Genomic DNA, 18,546 nt, shown 5'->3' with positions numbered 1-18,546 from the left:
CCGCGCTAATAAATTTAGTCCCCGGCTTTTGCGGCCTAGTACCGCAAACTCCCACCCCCGGGCCTGCCAGTCAGGGGTGAGGGCGGGACGCTAGACTGCATGTCAGCGGTGAGGGCTGGAGCATACTGAGGTATCCTCCTCCCCCCTCACTGAGCACTGCGGGGCACCAGATTCCCGCACTTTCTGAGGCACGCCCACGGCTCCCTCCTCCTCTCAGAACGCTGGCAGCCATTCCTATCAGCACTTCTGACGCTGGAAAACTTCAGAGGGGAGACAACACCGAGCTCCACAGCTCTGGGAGGCCCAGGCAGGGAATCTGGTGGTCACACAACCGCTGAGGGCGGTCGGTAAGCCGCACCTGTTACTAGGTGCTGGCCCCCCTGGGTGCCGAAGTGTATATTTATATGCTTATATTGTATACATTTACTCTGTACGGCCGCACTATTTGCTTTTGGCTATATACCCTCACTGATTGCTCTAAGAGGAGACAACAGCATGTCGTCCGCAAAAAGCAAGGGTGCCAAGGCACAGGCTTATTTTGCAACCTGTACCTCATGTGCGGCTATGCTACCTGCAGGTTCCACCTACCCTCATTGTGTGCAATGCTCGGCACCTGTGACACTCACTCAGCCGGAGCCTCAGCCACTGGTGGGACCCTCGGCCCAGGTGGAACCACCTGCTGCCACTGTCCAGGTGACAGGGACAGAGTTTGCAGTATTCGCGGACAAACTTTCTGAGTCTATGGATAGATGGTCTGCTAAGATACTAGAAGCTTTGCAGTCCAGACCGGTAACACAGGCCCCGGGCACTGTTGAATCATTGCTCTCAGACCCCCCTCGGTCGGTGCAGCAAAGTGCTCCTGGGGCGACTCATAGGTCCCACGGTGAGGACTCCGACACGGACCGCAGTCCCAGACCGGCTAAGCGGGCTCGCTGGGAGCTTCCCTCGACTTCATCTCAGCATGAGGACTCTCTGGAGGATGAAGCGGAGGTGGCAGATCAGGGCTCTGATCCTGACGCCGCTCTCAACCTTGATACACCTGAAGGGGACGCCATAGTAAACGACCTTATAGCGTCCATCAATCAGGTGTTAGAACTTTCTCCTCCAACTCCTCCGATTGAGGAGTCAGCTTCTCAGCAGGAGAAATTCCAATTTAGGTTTCCCAAACGTACACGGAGTGCGTTTCTTGATCACTCCAACTTCAGAGATACAGTCCAGAAACACCGACCTTTTCCGGATAAGCGCTTTACTAAGCGCCTTAATGACACACGTTATCCCTTCCCCCCCTGACGTAGTCAAGGGTTGGGCTCAGTGTCCCAAGGTGGATCCTCCAGTCTCTAGACTGGCGGCTAGATCCATAGTTGCAGTGGCAGATGGTTCATCACTCAAGGATGCCACTGACAGGCAGATAGAGCTCCTGATGAAGTCCATCTATGAAGCTATAGGCGCGTCTTTTGCTCCGGCATTCGCAGCCGTATGGGCACTCCAAGCTATCTCAGCTTGTCAGTCTGAGATTAATGCAGTCACACGTGCCTCTACTCCGCAGGTTGTGTCTTTAACCTCTCAGGCGTCGGCTTTTGCGTCCTACGCAATGAATGCTGTCCTGGACTCTGCGAGCCGTACGGCGGTAGCATCCGCCAATTCAGTGGCAGTCCGCAGGGCCATGTGGCTACGTGAATGGAAGGCAGACTCTGCTTCCAAAAAGTTCTTAACCGGTTTGCCATTTTCTGGCAACCGCCTGTTTGGCGAGAAGTTGGATGAAATCATTAAACAATCCAAGGGAAAGGACTCGTCCTTACCCCAGTCCAAACCAAACAGACCTCAACAACGGAAGGTACAATCGAGGTTTCGGTCCTTTCGGCCCTCAGCCAGGTCTCAATTCTCCTCGTCCAACAGGCCACAGAAGGGTCAGAGGAACTCTGATTCATGGCGGTCTAAGTCACGTCCTAAAAAGACCGCCGGAGGAACCGCTCCCAAAGCGGCCTCCTCATGACTTTCGGCCTCCCCAAACCGCATCCTCGGTCGGTGGCAGGCTCTCCCGCTTTTGCGACGCCTGGTTGCCACATGTCCAAGACCGATGGTTGAGAGACATTCTGTCTCACGGTTACAGGATAGAGTTCAGCTCTCGTCCTCCGACTCGTTTCTTCAGAACATCTCCGCCTCCCGAGCGAGCCTTCAGGCGGTGAGCACTCTGAAGGCAGAAGGAGTGGTGATCCCTGTTCCCCTTCAGCAATGGGGTCACGGTTTTTACTCCAACTTGTTTGTGGTGCCAAAAAAGGACGGATCTTTCCGTCCCGTTCTGGACCTCAAACTGCTCAACAGACACGTGAAAACCAGGCGGTTCCGGATGGAATCTCTCCGCTCCGTCATCGCCTCGATGTCCCAAGGAGACTTCCTAGCATCAATCAACATCAGGGATGCTTATCTCCACGTGCCGATTGCACCAGAGCATCAGCGCTTCCTGCGTTTCGCCATCTGGGACGAACACCTTCAGTTCGTGGCACTGCCTTTCGGCCTGGCGACAGCCCCACGGGTCTTCACCAAGGTCATGGCAACAGTGGTAGCAGTCCTACACTCTCAGGGACACTCGGTGATCCCTTACTTAGACGATCTTCTTGTCAAGGCCCCCTCTCGGGTGGCATGCCAACACAGCCTGAACATTGCTCTGGAGACTCTCCAGAGATTCGGGTGGATCATCAATTTCCCAAAGTCAAAATTGACACCGACCCAATCGCTGACATATCTCGGGATGGAGTTTCATACTCTCTCAGCGATAGTGAAACTTCCGCTGGACAAACAGCGTTCACTACAGACAGGGGTGCAATCTCTCCTTCGAGCCCAGTCGCACCCCTTGAGGCGCCTCATGCACTTCCTAGGGAAGATGGTGGCAGCAATGGAGGCAGTTCCATTTGCGCAGTTTCATCTGCGTCCACTTCAATCGGACATTCTCCGCAAATGGGACAGGAAGTCGACGTCCCTCGACAGGAACGTCTCCCTTTCTCGGGCAGCCAAGGCCTCCCTTCAGTGGTGGCTTCTTCCCACTTCTTTGTCGAAGGGGAAATCCTTCCTGCCCCCATCCTGGGCCGTGGTCACGACGGACGCGAGTCTGTCAGGGTGGGGAGTGGTCTTCCTCCACCACAGGGCTCAGGGTACCTGGACTCAGCCAGAGTCCTCCCTTCAGATCAATGTTCTGGAGATAAGGGCAGTGTATCTAGCACTAAAGGCGTTCCAGCCGTGGCTGGAAGGCAGGCAGATCCGAATTCAGTCGGACAACGCCACGGCGGTGGCATACATCAACCACCAAGGCGGCACACGCAGTCGGCAAGCCTTCCAGGAAGTTCGGCGGATTCTGCTGTGGGTGGAAGCCACAGCCTCCACCATCTCCGCAGTTCACATCCCGGGCGTAGAAAACTGGGAAGCAGACTTTCTCAGTCGCCAGGGCATGGACGCAGGGGAATGGTCTCTTCACCCGGACGTGTTTCAAGAGATCTGTTGCCGCTGGGGGAAGCCGGACGTCGACCTAATGGCGTCCCGGCACAACAACAAGGTCCCGGCATTCATGGCACGGTCTCAAGATCACAGAGCTCTGGCGGCAGACGCATTAGTTCAGGATTGGTCGCAGTTTCGACTGCCTTATGTTTTTCCTCCTCTGGCACTGCTGCCCAGAGTGTTACGCAAGATCAGGTCCGACTGCCGCCGCGCCATCCTCATCGCCCCAGACTGGCCGAGGAGGTCGTGGTACCCGGATCTGTGGCATCTCACGGTGGGTCAACCATGGGCACTACCAGACCGACCAGACTTGCTGTCTCAAGGGCCATTTTTCCATCTGAATTCTGCGGCCCTCAACCTGACTGTGTGGCCATTGAGTCCTGGATCCTAGCGTCTTCAGGATTATCTCAAGAGGTCATTGCCACTATGAGACAGGCCAGGAAACCAACGTCCGCCAAGATCTACCACAGGACGTGGAGGATCTTCTTATCCTGGTGCTCTGATCAGGGTTTTACTCCCTGGCCATTTGCCTTGCCCACTTTTCTGTCCTTCCTTCAATCCGGAATGGAAAAGGGTTTGTCTCTCGGCTCTCTTAAGGGACAAGTCTCGGCGCTCTGTGTTTTTTCAAAAGCGTCTGGCCAGGCTTCCGCAGGTACGCACGTTCCTGCAGGGGGTTTGCCACATAGTCCCTCCGTACAAGCGTCCGCTAGAACCCTGGGATCTGAACAGGGTGCTAACGGCTCTTCAGAAACCACCTTTCGAGCCAATGAAGGATATTTCTCTTTCACGCCTTTCGCAGAAGGTGGTCTTCCTAGTGGCAGTCACATCACTTCGGAGAGTGTCTGAGCTAGCTGCACTGTCATGCAAAGCCCCCTTCCTGGTGTTTCACCAGGACAAGGTGGTTCTGCGTCCGGTCCCGGAATTTCTCCCTAAGGTGGTATCCCCTTTTCATCTCAATCAGGATATCTCCTTACCTTCTTTTTGCCCTCATCCAGTTCACCAATGTGAAAAGGATTTGCACTTGTTAGATCTTGTGAGAGCACTCAGACTCTACATTTCTCGTACGGCGCCCCTGCGCCGCTCGGATGCGCTCTTTGTCCTTGTCGCTGGCCAGTGTAAAGGGTCGCAGGCTTCCAAGTCAACCTTGGCTCGGTGGATCAAGGAACCAATTCTTGAAGCCTACCGTTCTTCTGGGCTTCCGGTTCCTTCAGGGCTGAAAGCCCATTCTACCAGAGCCGTGGGTGCGTCCTGGGCATTGCGGCACCAGGCTACGGCTCAGCAGGTGTGTCAGGCGGCTACCTGGTCGAGTCTGCACACTTTCACGAAACACTATCAGGTGCATACCTACGCTTCGGCAGATGCCAGCCTAGGTAGGCGAGTCCTTCAGGCGGCGGTTGCCCACCTGTAGGAAGGGGCCGTTTTACGGCTCTTTTACCGAGGTATTCTTTTACCCACCCGGGGACTGCTTTTGGACGTCCCAATTGTCTGGGTCTCCCAATGGAGCGACAAAGAAGAAGGGAATTTTGTTAACTTACCGTAAATTCCTTTTCTTCTAGCTCCTATTGGGAGACCCAGCACCCGCCCCTGTTCCCTTCGGGCTGTTGTTCTTTTGTGTACACATGTTGTTCATGTTGAATTGTTCTTGGTTCATGGTTTTCAGTTCTCCGAACATCCTTCGGATTGAATTTACCTTAGACCAATTTATAAGTTTCCTCCTTCCTGCTTTTGCACCAAAACTGAGGAGCCCGTGATGCACGGGGGGGTGTATAGACAGAGGGGAGGGGTTTACACTTTTAAGTGTAATACTTTGTGTGGCCTCCGGAGGCAGAAGCTATACACCCAATTGTCTGGGTCTCCCAATAGGAGCTAGAAGAAAAGGAATTTATGGTAAGTAAACAAAATTCCCTTCTTTTATATAGCGCTAACATATTCCACAGCGCTTTACATATATCAGGAACACTGTCCCCATTGGGGCTCACAATCTAAATTCCCTATCTGCATGTCTTTGGAGTGTGGGAGGAAACCAGAGAACCCAGAGGAAACCCACGCAAACACGGGGAGAACATACAAACTCCTTGCAGATGGTGTCCTTGGTGGGATTTGAACCCAGGACCCCAGCGCTGCAAGACTGTAGTACTAACCACTGAGCCACAGTGCCATTAATCTAGAAATAACTATGCTGTTACTTTCTGTCATGGGAGTAGCCCTTTCTAAGTTGCATTTTTACTTAAGAAAGACATAGGGAGTTTTCAACAAATTATGAAGGCTGTTCACCCTTTTTCTGGATCATCCACAGCAGTTATGTCATGTCAGCCTATTTGGAAACAGAGTTGCAATCAGTGTAGACGTGACTCTTGATTAGTGCAAATCACTTCTATGAGTTGGTAATGTTTGGTTTATTGGGGGAAATATTTTTAATACCATTGCTTATTAAGTTCTGTATATTGTTGCTGAAGGTGTCCAGGTGAAGAATCTGTCGGATATGAGGTGCGAGCTGAATGGAGATGGAGGGGATAAAACACTCGGTCACGACAACTACAGCCAAAAAAATGTAAGTTTGTCTGAATGTGCTGATTTGTGGAACACAAACCCTGTCCTTGGCATTTTTAATTTAGTGCTTTTGTATTTACAGAATTGTTTTAGATTTTGAGCAACTTAGAGTAACTTAGAAAACAAGTTCTGTGACCGCATCATGGTTATATAGGTTGAAAAGCCCTATGTCCATCTAGTTGAACCTTCCTCCACCTATTATATATTTTGTCATTAAATCATTGATAACCAACAATGTTGTGTGTAGTGAGGAAATCATCCAGCCCTTTTTTAAAAGCTGTTATAATATCTGCCATTACTACCTCTTGTGGTAGGGCATTCCACAGTCTGACTGCTCTAACTGTAAAGAACCCTTTCCTATTTAGCTGTCGGAATCGCTTTTCTTCCACTCGCAGTGAGTGCCCCCTGGTCCTTAGTACTGTCTTTGGAAGGAATAAGTCATGTGCCAGTCCTTTATATTGACCACACATGTATTTATACATATAAATGAGATCTCCTTCTTTTTTTTTTTTGAAGATAAACAAATCCAACTTTTCCAACGTCTCATCATATGGGAAGCCTCCTAATTTCGTCCAATAATTTAGTTGCCCGCCTTTGAATTTACCCTAACTTCTGAATGTCCTTTTTATAATCTGGAGAGCCAAACTGGATCCCATATTCCAGATGTGGCCCTACAAGAGATTTATAGAGGGGTAACAATACGTTGGGATCACGGGATCTCATCCCTCTTTATACAACCTAAAATCTTGTTTCCCTTTTACAGCTGCTGCCTGACATTGAGAGCTGCTGCTCAGCTTACTTGTAACCAGAATATCTAAGTCCTTCTCCTGTTCTTTAGTCCCGAGGTATACAGACATTTAGGCTATGTGCCCACGGGCGCTCGTACCTGCGGATGTATCCGCAGGTACGAGCGCATGTTTCCTGCAGCTGCCCGCCGGCGTCCTCAGCTATTTTTAGCTGCAAGATTACAGCGGAATAGCTGCGGGAAACATGCGGACATTCATGCGGCTTAACTGCGGACGTCCCAGCCTCTATCTCCATAGCGGAGGGCCAAGACATCCGCAGGTAATTTTCGCATGAATAATTGACATGCAATTATACCTGCGGATGCGGACATCCGCAGCATGTTCAGCAGCCGCACTTTCCGCAGCGTGGACACAGCACTCCCCATGTCCCATAGGATAACATGGGGAGTGACTGTACATGCTAAAACCTGCGGATTTATCTGGAAAATCCAGAAAAATCCACAGGTTTTCCGTGACAAAATCCGCACAAACAAGCTCCCGTGGGCACATAGCCTTAATGTATACGCAGTTATAGGATTACGCTGTCCTAGGTGTATTACTTTACATTTATCAACATTAAATTTAATTTGCGAGGTAGCGGCCCATTCCGACATCTTATGCAGATTTTCTAATATTGTACTATCAAGGTCAGTTTTTATATTCTACATGGTTTGGTGTTGTCAGCAAAGACTGATAGTTTACACTCCATCTTGTCCACAAGGTCCTTAATAAAGAGATTAAAAAAGTCTCCTAGCACACATCCCTGCGGCACCCCACTGCTGACTATAGCCCGTGTTGAGACTGTACCATTTATAACTGCTCTTTGTTTCCTATCTTTTAGCCAATTCCTTACTCATTTGCATATAGTTTACCCTAGTCCCTGCTTTTGAAACGTCATCTCTTAAAATGCCCTCAAAACTTTGCATACTACTGATGTCAGGCTTACTGGACGGTAGTTGCCTGGATCCACCCTCTTACCTTTCTTAAATATCGGTACCTTGTCAGCCATTCTGCAATCTTGAGGCACCAACCCTGTTACAAGCGAGTTTTGTAAGAAGTTGTCATTTTACTTGTACAGCAACGTAAAAAAAGCTGTCGCTTATGTTTAAGGGAACCTGTCACATTTGTACATTCGGACTGATCTGTGGACAGCACGGTATAGAGGATAGTGATGAGTGGACCCGGACTGTAAAAGTCCGGAACTACGTGGTTTCAAAGGTACCCTGGTGCCGGGCCTGGGATTCTGGGTGGTTGGTCCGGATCCAGCACTCGAGAAATAAAAAATTAAAAATAAAGAAAATAAGAATGAAGCGGGCGCATTAAGGTCATATGCACTGCTTTCCCTGCCCACAGGCCGTCCTGGCGTCTGTGATTGGTGGCTGTCAGAAGCGACCCCTGGCTGTGTGACAGTGTCTGTCTGACTGCGACCACTCTCAGGTGGTGTATGAGTGTCAGTATCATACAGTAAACAGAAATAAAAATATTTGGCGTAGGGTCCGCTCATATTCTGATACCCATCACAGATAAAGCACATGGCTACAGGATGCAGCCCCCAGCCGTGCTGTTATCTTGGCTGTGTATCAAAATAAGAAGAACCACATGCATATTTATTTTTATATTTTTTATAATTTAAAAAAAAAGACGTGCGGTCCCCACCTCCCCTCAATTTTGATACCCAGCCAAGATAAAACCCGACAGCTGGGGACTGGTATTCTCAGACTGGGGAGGTCCATGCTAATTGGACCGCACCTACGCAGCCTAAAAAATAGCAACGTGCAGCCGCCCCAAAATTGTCGCATTTATTAGATGCGACAAGCCTAGCACTTTACCCAGCTATCCCTGATTCTCCTAGTGCGGTGTCAGTCTGTGTAATGGGGTTAGTGGCTGCTGTGGGCTACTATTAAGTTTTTGCTACACCCCCAGTGTCTATGCAACACCCCCATCACTAATTTGTAAGTGAAAGCAAATAACCACACAAACAGAAAAAATCCTTTTATTTGGAATAAAATTAAAAAAACGCCCTCTTTCACCACTCTTAACAACAGAACACCCCTGCAGGTCTGACGTAATACACACGATGTCCCACTACGATTCAGTTCTACTACATGTGAGTCAAAGCAAGCGGTCATAGAGCATAACTTCTCGCTGTGAGTGCAGACAGAGAATGACTGAGTCGTGATCAGCGGTGACGTCACTCCGGTTATTTGCAGTCACAGCTGGACATTCCTACAGTCCTCCACCTGTGATCGCAGGTATCCTGACCTCAGGTGACTTAAGTAAAGTCAGTGAATTCACCTCAGATGAGACCTGCATCCCCTGGAAGAAAACCACAGGGGGTTGGGAGGGTTGCCAAGAGATGTAGATTTGGTGCTGAAAATTTCATACCATATTTTATACCATTTTATTTGCGGTTTTGGGCCAAGAGATGTCAAAATTTCATCACCAAATTTGCACTACATTCATGCACCCAATCTACACCACCTGGCAAAAAAAACTCATCAAAACCGCATGATGTATTGGGTGCAGGAATATGGTGTAAAAAATTTCAGCACCAAATCTGTTTTATGTGCCAAGAAATGCAGGTAAGTTCATTGAGTTTAATGAGATCATCAGAGGTCCTCTGTTTAGAATTATCCAAAATGTTTTTTTTTTTCTTTTTTAATTGATTTAGAGCTTTGCACATTTCTACATAGGTATTCTTCTAGCTGAAACCAGTCGAGCTGTATTTTGCGAAATAGACCTTGTTTTGCATTTGGTAATTTGTAATCCTTTGTATACAAATTATTTTTTAGGTTTTAACAGACAATAATGTTTCATCTTCTCGACGATCCTCTTTACCAAGCCGCCCAGCCAATCTTCCTCCTGCAGGCCCCTATACCCATGTAATTCTTTCTAATTCCTCACCGAGCACTTAGTCACTGGGTGAAGTTGATGTTTTTTATTTCATGTGCCCGATCTGCATTTATTCTTCAATTTGACCTCTTAAAATGACTGGTGTGAGCACCTTCAATTTTCTTTGCACAAGTTTTGCTAAACCTTCCCCAATTTTTCCTTCTCTTTATATACTTTGGAGGCTTTTTCTTCATTGGCTTAGGGTCCTGGGTGCTGGTTATTAGGAAGACAGGATGAAAACTTTTTTTGTTTTTTTTGTTTTTTTTTCTTTTTTTTGCTCTTTCAGATCCCGGCTTGTCTTGCAGCTGAATTTAATAAGAACCTTGCAACACTCGGAGTTGATTTCAACGTTACAAAAATGTTAAAGCAGGAAAGTATAGCCCTTTAGACCTGGATGACAGAACATCTATTCATAGATTTTAGGTAGACGTTATAAAACACCTCTGCTCCTAAAGCTGTATCTCCTCAGTAACCATTCACAGCCTCACAATGCTTTACTTACCGAAAAAAAAAATGTTCCCTGTTAGGATGTACTATAATAATTCTGTCTACAGTAAAATCACATTAAAGGGAACCTGTCACCAGGTTTTTCCCTTATGAGTTGCGGCCATCAGTGATCCCTTATATAGAACATTCTAGAATGCTGTATATAAGAGTTAAGGCTGCTCTGTATAATGTACATAACGCCTTTTAATACACTCACCTAAGGGGCAGTCCGGTCCGGCGCCTCCTCCATCTTGTGGGATCGCCGTCCTCCTGCCCAGCCCAGTGTACATGACGCATCATTCACTCAGAGGTCTCCATTGCGCTCCTGCGCGCTCACGTTCATCTGCCTGGCTGAGCGCAGAGCAAAGTATTGTAATGCGCAAGGAAAAGTCAAAGACTGCCCACGGATGCGCACTAGAGTACTTTGGTTTGCCCTCAGCAGGGTAGATCAAAATACGCAATGGAGGCCTCTATGTGAATGATGTCATGTACACGGGGCTGGGCAGAAGGACCGGGATCTCACAAGATGGAGGAGGCGCTGGACCGAGAGCAGCAACACCCATCGGACTGGACCGCCCACTAGGTGAGTATTTTATAAAGGTGTTTTTACATTATACAGATCATCCTGTGCTCTTACATACAGTATTCTAGAATGCTGTATATAAGAGCCCACTGGTGGTGGCCCAGCTTATAAGGGAAAAACCTGGTGACAGGTTCCCTTTAATGGGACTCGATCACCAGGTTTTTACCACCTAATCTGAGAGCAGGATAATGTACAAAGGCCCTGAATCCAGCAATGTCACTTACTGAGCTGATTTCTGTAGTTTTGATAAAATCATCAGCAGGACATTACTGAAGGACTAGTGAACCTGCTGTCATGTTGTACCACCAAATCCTCTCCACTAACTGGCAACTTCTGCCTACGCACAGTGTACTGCCAATCAGTAATGTGGGCGGGGTTATATTGAGCTCAGAATTCAGAGAACTGCTAGATCTGTAGCAGATAAGAGATTTAATCAAAACTGAAAGGGGTGGTTCACCCATATTTTTTTTATTGTCTAGTTTGATATTATATTGAGAAACAATGTTTCTCTGAAATACCTTGTGTTGGCAATAGTGCCTGTGAGAGGCGCTATTGCAGACCGCTGTTCCCCGTCCAGTGACGTACCCATCAAGTGCTGCACACGTCACATCCGTGCAGCCGGCTACATTCTGAGCCCATCTGCTCCCTGCTCCTCCTCCCTCTTCCCTCACAGCACAGCGCGTCTCTTGCTTGCAGCGTTCTGAGAGGAGGGAGGAGGGAGGGGGGAGCAGAAGACGCGCTGTGCTGTGAGGGAGGAGGGAGGGGGGAGCAGATGGGCTGTGACAGCAGTGAAACACCGCCCACAACTCAGTGTGAGGTAGAATGCAGCCGGCTGCACGGATGTGACGTGTGCAGCATTTGACGGGTACATCACTGGAGCAGGACCTGTGGTCTGCAATAGCGCCTCTCACAGGCACGATTGCCAACACAAGGTATTTGAGAGAAACATTGTTTCTCAATATAATATCGAACTAGACAATAAACAATATGGGTGAACCACCCCTTGAAGCACCCAGTAAGTGACGCGTCACTGGAATCAGAGTCTCTGACCCTATATCGTGTTGCTCTGGCAGGGTAGCAAAAATCTGCTGATACCTGAGATACTTTTTATAGGAATATTGCATAGTTCTGTGCTAAAAGCATATATTGGATTATAAAACTGCAATCTGACACCCGAGCAGGAAGAAATAATTCAAAGGTTATGTGATATAAGATATCCTAAGATCTGCTGCTCACTATAGAATACTTCGGCTGCTAAAGGCAATAATACCGTAGCTCACTATCCAATCCCTAGTACGTAAAGTGATTTACTTTATCTTCCAGGTTAGTACAGAATGTTCCCTCAAAAGTCTTTACATACATCTTGGAAGATTTTTTTTTTCTTTTCTGGGGCATATGTCAGTCTGTAATTGGCTTTTTCGCTGCAGATGTTTCAGAAATATTGTTTCTGCCACATGTACAGAAATTGAAAATTGTAGGAATTCCGGCATTGTTAGAAGGTGGCAACCTTTTTAGTAATTTTAATTAATTTATTATTGCTGATGAAATAGAATGATCCTCATTAATGACAGATCGTCTTCAATGAATTCACAATAAATACAAAAAAAGCTGGGTTCAAAGCCCTTCTTAACCAGTGTATGTAAAGCACTGTGGAATTAACGCTATATAAATGAATAATAATGTATTAATATAATAATAATATTTATATTATTATTATTATTATTATTATTATTATTAATAACCCTTTAAGGCCCAAGCCATCAGCACCTTCTCAAATAGTGCAGCTTCTTGAAATGCAAGGAAAGACCTATTTACTTAAGCTTTTACACTTGCCGATAATTGTGAATGTGCATTAATTGGAACGAAACATGCCGCCGATCATCTGACAAATATGCAAAAAGCTTCATTCATCACTAGCTTAAAACTAATCATGGTGACACATTGTCCTTGGTAAACGTAAAAATGATATAAACTCACAGAACGCTCATTCTGTGCACGTGGAAGTGCAGGAAGGCTGCCTAATGGGCTATTAACTGACCCTCAATCTGCGATTATGTAACAGCAGCCAGTTGACCAGTGTAAATTCCTGCTTAGACTTTGTGACATGATTAAAGGGAACCTGTCAGGTGTAATATGCCCCCATAACCACGAGCAGTTCTGGGTGCATATTGCTAATCCCTTCCTAACCGTCCCTGTATACACTAGCATAAATAAAGAGATCTTTAGAAAAAGTATTTCTAAAGGTCTTCTATCGTATGCTAATGAGCGAGGGGACTAGTCCCCTAGGAGTTAGTTCCCCTGGCTAGTTTGCTCCATTAGCATGTTAGCACGCCCACAGGGATGTACTAACATGTGAATACGCAGCGGCAGGATTATCTCACTCACCTCTCCGCTGCCATCACCACCCGACACTGGATTTCGGCTCAGTGCGCATGACCCTAGAGATTGGGTCATGTGCACTACTTCAGTTTGAAGCCAGGAGGTGTACACACGTCTTCATAGTGCGCATGACCCAAACTCCGGGATCATGTGCACTGAGCCAAAATTCACTGTCATGCGGCGATAGCAGCAGAGAGGTCAGTGAGATCATCCTGTGACGCTGCGCATTAATTAGCATGATAGCATGCCCACAGGGGTATACTAACATGCTAATTGAGCTGACTAGCCAGGGGAACTAACACCCAGGGGACTAGTCCCCTCGCTCATTAGCATACGATATAAGATCTTTAGAAATACTTTTTCTAAAGATCTCTTTAGCTATGCTAGTGTATACAGGGACAGTTAGGCAGGGATTAGCAATATGCTTTAAAGGTATTGCCAAACATAAACTGATCAAAAACTGATAGATTATCTTTAGGATAAAACGTGTTTAAGGGAAACCTGCCATTTCCAGAAACTTATTTATCTGCAGGCAGTGGTAATCCGGAGGTAAATTGTGTTTAAATGTCTGAAAAGTTTCCTGGAAAAGCAGCCACAGGGAGAAAATTAACTTATCTTCCCTGCAGCCGCATGCTTTCAGTCAATGGGGTGGTGCAGGGAGCAGTCACTATTTTATGAAGGTTCTGTAGTCATTTCTTGTCACTTTAACATCCTGCTTGCGCGCACACACACATGATTTAGAAATCGATGTGCAGAGGAGATGATTAATTATAATTAATCATCTCCTGTCAGTGACTATACCCAAGAAAGCTTTGTAATATACAACATAGATGCAGAATTACTAACAGATCCGTCACTACATAGGAAGAGTAATTCTTCTTCCTATGTAGTGATGGATCTGTTTGTAATTCTGCATCTTTGTTGTATATTACAAAGCTTTCTTGGGTATAGTCACTGACGGTAATGTTTTATTTTGGTTAGAACATGTTAGCATATTTTAATTCTGCTACCATGTGTCCTAGCAGATGGAGAGAAAGCCGTCATTTAGTCAGACAACCGGTTACAGAAATGGAAAGGAAAACAAGAACTTGACTTCCAAAAGCCAGGTAATAATGTGTCTACAGCCAGACTATTACCAAGAACTTAAAAGAGCTTTTCTTGTCAATTGGTCATGTGTGCAATGTGGCAGTATATCCAAAAAGTGAAAAAAAAAATAAATTACACTATGTAAATGCTGGCATATACACTTGTAAATATTTATCTCATGCCTACTTAACACTAGAAGTCCCAGAGAGGGGTCATTTAACATTTCTACCTTTTGGAACCCAGAGACGGGTCGAATGACCTGAAGGATTTTAGCTAACATCCTATAATCACCGTCTTTTGTTCTGTAATTAAGGCCATTACTGTCACACCACAGGAGGTTGTTGCTTTCCATTGAGTTTAGCCATTTAGTTTCTAGTTAGTTCTATTCAGTTTGGACTAAGGGTCATTTGACCCTCTTTCGGGACTTCAAGGGGGAGCTTGACATTTCTGGGACATCTAGTGTTAAAAAGCTATGGGCCTTAAAGGACTTGTCCACTACTCGGGCAGACCCCTTCTCAGTTGCTAAATTCACTTTTTATAAAAGATTATTGTTGCCTCTGGCGCTGTTCCAGTGATGATGGCTTTGCTTTCCTGAGGTACACATGATGTCACAGGAGTGCTGCAGCCAATCAGCAGCTGCTTCACTCTCACTTTCTTAGGATGAAACTGGCACTTGGAAGAAGTGAGAGGTGCTGCTATTCTGACTCTGTGAATGTAGTGAGAGTGAAGTGGCCATTGATTGGCTGCAGGACTCACATGACATAATGTCATGCGAGACCCAGGAGAGTCTGTGCATCCAGGAATGGCATCAGAGTGCAGTAAAGGCTGTTATTTTATAAAGCGGAATATAGCAATTCAGAAAGGGTTGTCAGAATAGCCCCTTTAACCCCTTCACGACCATGGACGGATCTTTCCGTCATGGATCGTGTCCCGGTAATCCCCGCCCCCTGCCGCGGGCAGGCGGCGTGGATCGGCACACATATCAGCTGTTTTCAACAGCTGACATGTGTGCCTACATGTTCCGAGTGGAATCGCATTCCACCCGGAACATTAACCCCTTAGATCTCGCTGCCAAAGTCTGGCAGCGAGATCTATATGCGCGCGGCCATCTTTTTTTCTTACCGCCGCCCCCTCCGGACGTCACGTGAGTGATCACGTGACGTTCGGTGGTTGCCATCGTAGCACAGGGTCATGTGATGACGCCTGGTGCTAAGAAGTTTCACTTTCATTCTTCCTCGGCACGGAGCAGAGGAAGAAAGAAAGTGACTGAATCTGCTGATTACAGCGGTATAGCTGTGATCAGCAGATAGCGATCAGCAATCGGATTGCTGATCGCTATAGCCCCCTAGGGGGGACTAGTAAAATAAAATAAAAAAAGTAAAAAAAGTTTTAAAAAATTAAAAAAAAAACAAAAAACCTAAAAGTTCAAATCACCCCCCTTTCCCCCCATTGAAAATTAAAGGGTTAAAAAATAAATAAATATACACATATTTGGTATCGCCGCGTTCAGAAATGCCCGATCTATCAAAATATAAAATCAATTAATCTGATTGGTAAACGGCGTAGTGGCAAAAAAATTCCAAACGCCAAAATTACGTTTTTTGGTCGCCGCAAGTTTTACGCAAAATGCAATAACAGGCGATCAAAACGTAGCATCTGCGCAAAAATGCTACCATTAGAAACATCAGCTCGAGACGCAAAAAATAAGCAGTCACTGAGCCATAGATCCCAAAAAATAAGAACGCTACGTGTTTTGGAAAATGGCGCAAAACGTGCGCCACTTTTATTGGACAAACTTGTGAATTTTTTTTAACCCCTTAGATACAAGTAAACCTATACATGTTTGGTGTCTACAAACTCGCACCGACCTCAGGTATCATACCCACACATCAGTTTTACCATATAGTGAACACCGTGAATAAAACATCCCAAAAACTATTGTGCCATCACACTTTTTTTGCAATTTTTCCACACTTGGAATTTTTTTGCTGCTTTCCAGTACACCATATGGTAAAACTTATGGTTTCATTTAAAAGTACAACTTGTCCCGCAAAAATCAAGCCCTCATATGGCAAGATTGACGGAAAAATAAAAAAGTTACGGCTCTCGGAAGAAGGGGAGCAAAAAACAAAAACGCAAAAACGGAAAGTGCCCCGGGGCTGAAGGGGTTAAGGGGGCTATACACATTAGATTAATGTGACTCGATCCTAGTAGCATGACATTTCATAGGATGCCGATGGTTTGGTAAGGTCGCCAGGAGCTTGCCATCTTCATACTCCTGCCATAGGCTACCATCCCTTTTCCCTAGACACCGCAATACTATGCCACACTTGCAAGTTCAAGTCCCCTATAAAGACTAAAAATATAAAGTAAAATGTATGATTCATCCTTATTATTTCCCAGTTTAAAACTAAAGAAATATATTTTAGTGGTGTCGAGCCCGTAAAAGTGTGAATTATCCAATTTATAAGATTAATTAACCCTCTTTACGATTTAACGTTAAGCGAAAACGGGATCAAATCGTGTTAGTTTTGTCTGATTTGGGTTTTTTCGGTCATGGCGCATCCTGAATAAGCTCCATAAATCGAAAAATGAAAGTTACGGCTCTCAGAAAATGACGCAAAAAACAATTTATTTTCTTTTTTAATAAAGTTCAGAGTAGGTTTTATTTATTTTAACTACTATAACAAAAAAAAAAAATTGTATTGGTTCTGGTATCACTGCAATTGGCCAGTGTTTGGGTGAGTGAGGCCATTTTCTACTGATATTATTTTTTTTTTATTCTATAAAATGCTATATATACAGCTCTGGCAAAAATTGAGACCACTGTAAAATTGTCAGTTTTTCTGATTTTTTTCTCTTCATAGGTATATTTTTGAGTAAAATGTAAATTGTTCTTTTATTCTATAAACTACTAACTACATGTCTCCGAATTTCCAAGCAAAAAATTTTGTATATTTTCTGAAAATGAGAAATGGTCAAAATAACAAAAAAGTGCATTACTTTCAGACCGCAAATAATGCGAAGAAAACAAGTTCATAATCATTTAGAAACAATAATGCTAATGTTTTAACTCAGGAAGAGTTCAGAAACCAATGTTTTGTGCAATAACCGTGATTTTTAATCACAGCTTTCATGCATCTTTGCATGCTTTCCACCAGTCTTTCACACTGCTTTTGGGTGACCTTATGCCAAAGAAGCAGTTCTTTGTTTGATGGCTTGTGACTATCCATCTTCCTCTTGATTACATTCCAAAGGTTTTCAATGAGGTTCAGGTCTGGAGATTGGGCTCGCCATGACAGGGTTTTGATGTGGTGGTCCTTCATCCACACTTTGATTGACCTAGCTGTGTGGCATGACGCATCGTCCTGCTGGAAAAACCAATACTCAGAGTTGTGGAATACTGCCTGAGCAGAAGGAAGCAACTGTTTTTTTCCAGGATACCCTTGTATGTGGCTTGATTCATACGAGTTTAATCTGCCCAATTCCAGCCTTGCTGCAGCATCCTCAGATCATGACTGATCCTGCACCAAATTTCACAGTGGGTACAAGACACTGTGGCTTGTAATCCTCTCAAAGTGTCTGTCTAATCATTGTACGACCAGGTGTTGGGCAAAGCTGAAAATTAGACTCATCAGAGAAAAAAAAAAAAAATATATAAATATATATATATATATATATATATATATATATATATATATATATATATATATATATATATATATATATATATATATATATATATATATATATATATATATATATTTATATATTAAATAAATAAATAAAAATATATAAATATAAATTATATTTTCTTACTACTTACACAGTAACACTTCAATTGTTCTTCATTTTTTTTTTTTGTAGATGTCATACAATTTTATTTTTTCATCTAGTTGTAATTGGATCGAGATACTTTGTAATGTTAGGAGAATTTTAGGAAATCAAAGTCAGGCTCTACCACATAACACATCACAGGCTCACAAATGTTTCTAGCTTTATAAGCAGATGCAGTATTAAAAAATAAAACCCTCCTAATAAGGTTTGTATTTGTCAGGATAAAGTCACTGCAGACAAGAACACAATGACCTACAGATCTCCAGCAAACACCCCCAAGGCCTGCGTGTTCACGAAGCCGAGCAGACTCCAGGCAGTAACCTCTCCTGTTCCGGTGGCTGTGGGCACCTGCTTCTCACTTTGCACTGATAATGGGCATTTCAATTTGATTGTTCAGGAAAAAAAGTTTCACCTTTTTTGTGTTTTTCTCCGGAACTGTACTGTATATTGTCCTCACTG

The 18,546-nt window shown here is 45.0% G+C and overlaps 1 protein-coding gene and 1 long non-coding RNA gene across 9 annotated transcripts in view; one reads left to right on the top strand and one right to left on the bottom strand.

The window, feature by feature from the left end:
- LOC142289747 (uncharacterized) overlaps positions 1–18,546 on the bottom strand; it is a 265,036-nt gene that overhangs the window by 205,724 nt on the left and 40,766 nt on the right. The gene's annotated exons all lie outside the window — the stretch shown is intronic.
- The window catches only part of LEMD1 (LEM domain containing 1), a 199,196-nt gene that overhangs the window by 172,068 nt on the left and 8,582 nt on the right, over positions 1–18,546 (top strand). For 4 of the 7 annotated variants that reach the window (XM_075333672.1, XM_075333668.1, XM_075333674.1 and 1 more), the window contains exons 4-6: positions 5,946–6,040; positions 10,003–10,086; positions 14,190–14,270. In XM_075333672.1, the coding sequence (XP_075189787.1) occupies positions 5,946–6,040; positions 10,003–10,086; positions 14,190–14,270 (260 nt within the window). Of the gene's footprint in view, positions 1–5,945; positions 6,041–10,002; positions 10,087–14,186; positions 14,271–18,546 lie in introns of all 7 variants that reach the window. The other 3 variants (XM_075333670.1, XM_075333669.1, XM_075333671.1) reach the window with 3 other exon arrangements.

This window comes from Anomaloglossus baeobatrachus, chromosome 2 (genome assembly GCF_048569485.1).
Source record: "Anomaloglossus baeobatrachus isolate aAnoBae1 chromosome 2, aAnoBae1.hap1, whole genome shotgun sequence".
Taxonomy (NCBI): domain Eukaryota; kingdom Metazoa; phylum Chordata; class Amphibia; order Anura; family Aromobatidae; genus Anomaloglossus; species Anomaloglossus baeobatrachus.
The sequence above is the reverse complement of the archived record's forward strand: the minus strand, read 5'-3'. Positions and strand labels throughout refer to the sequence as shown.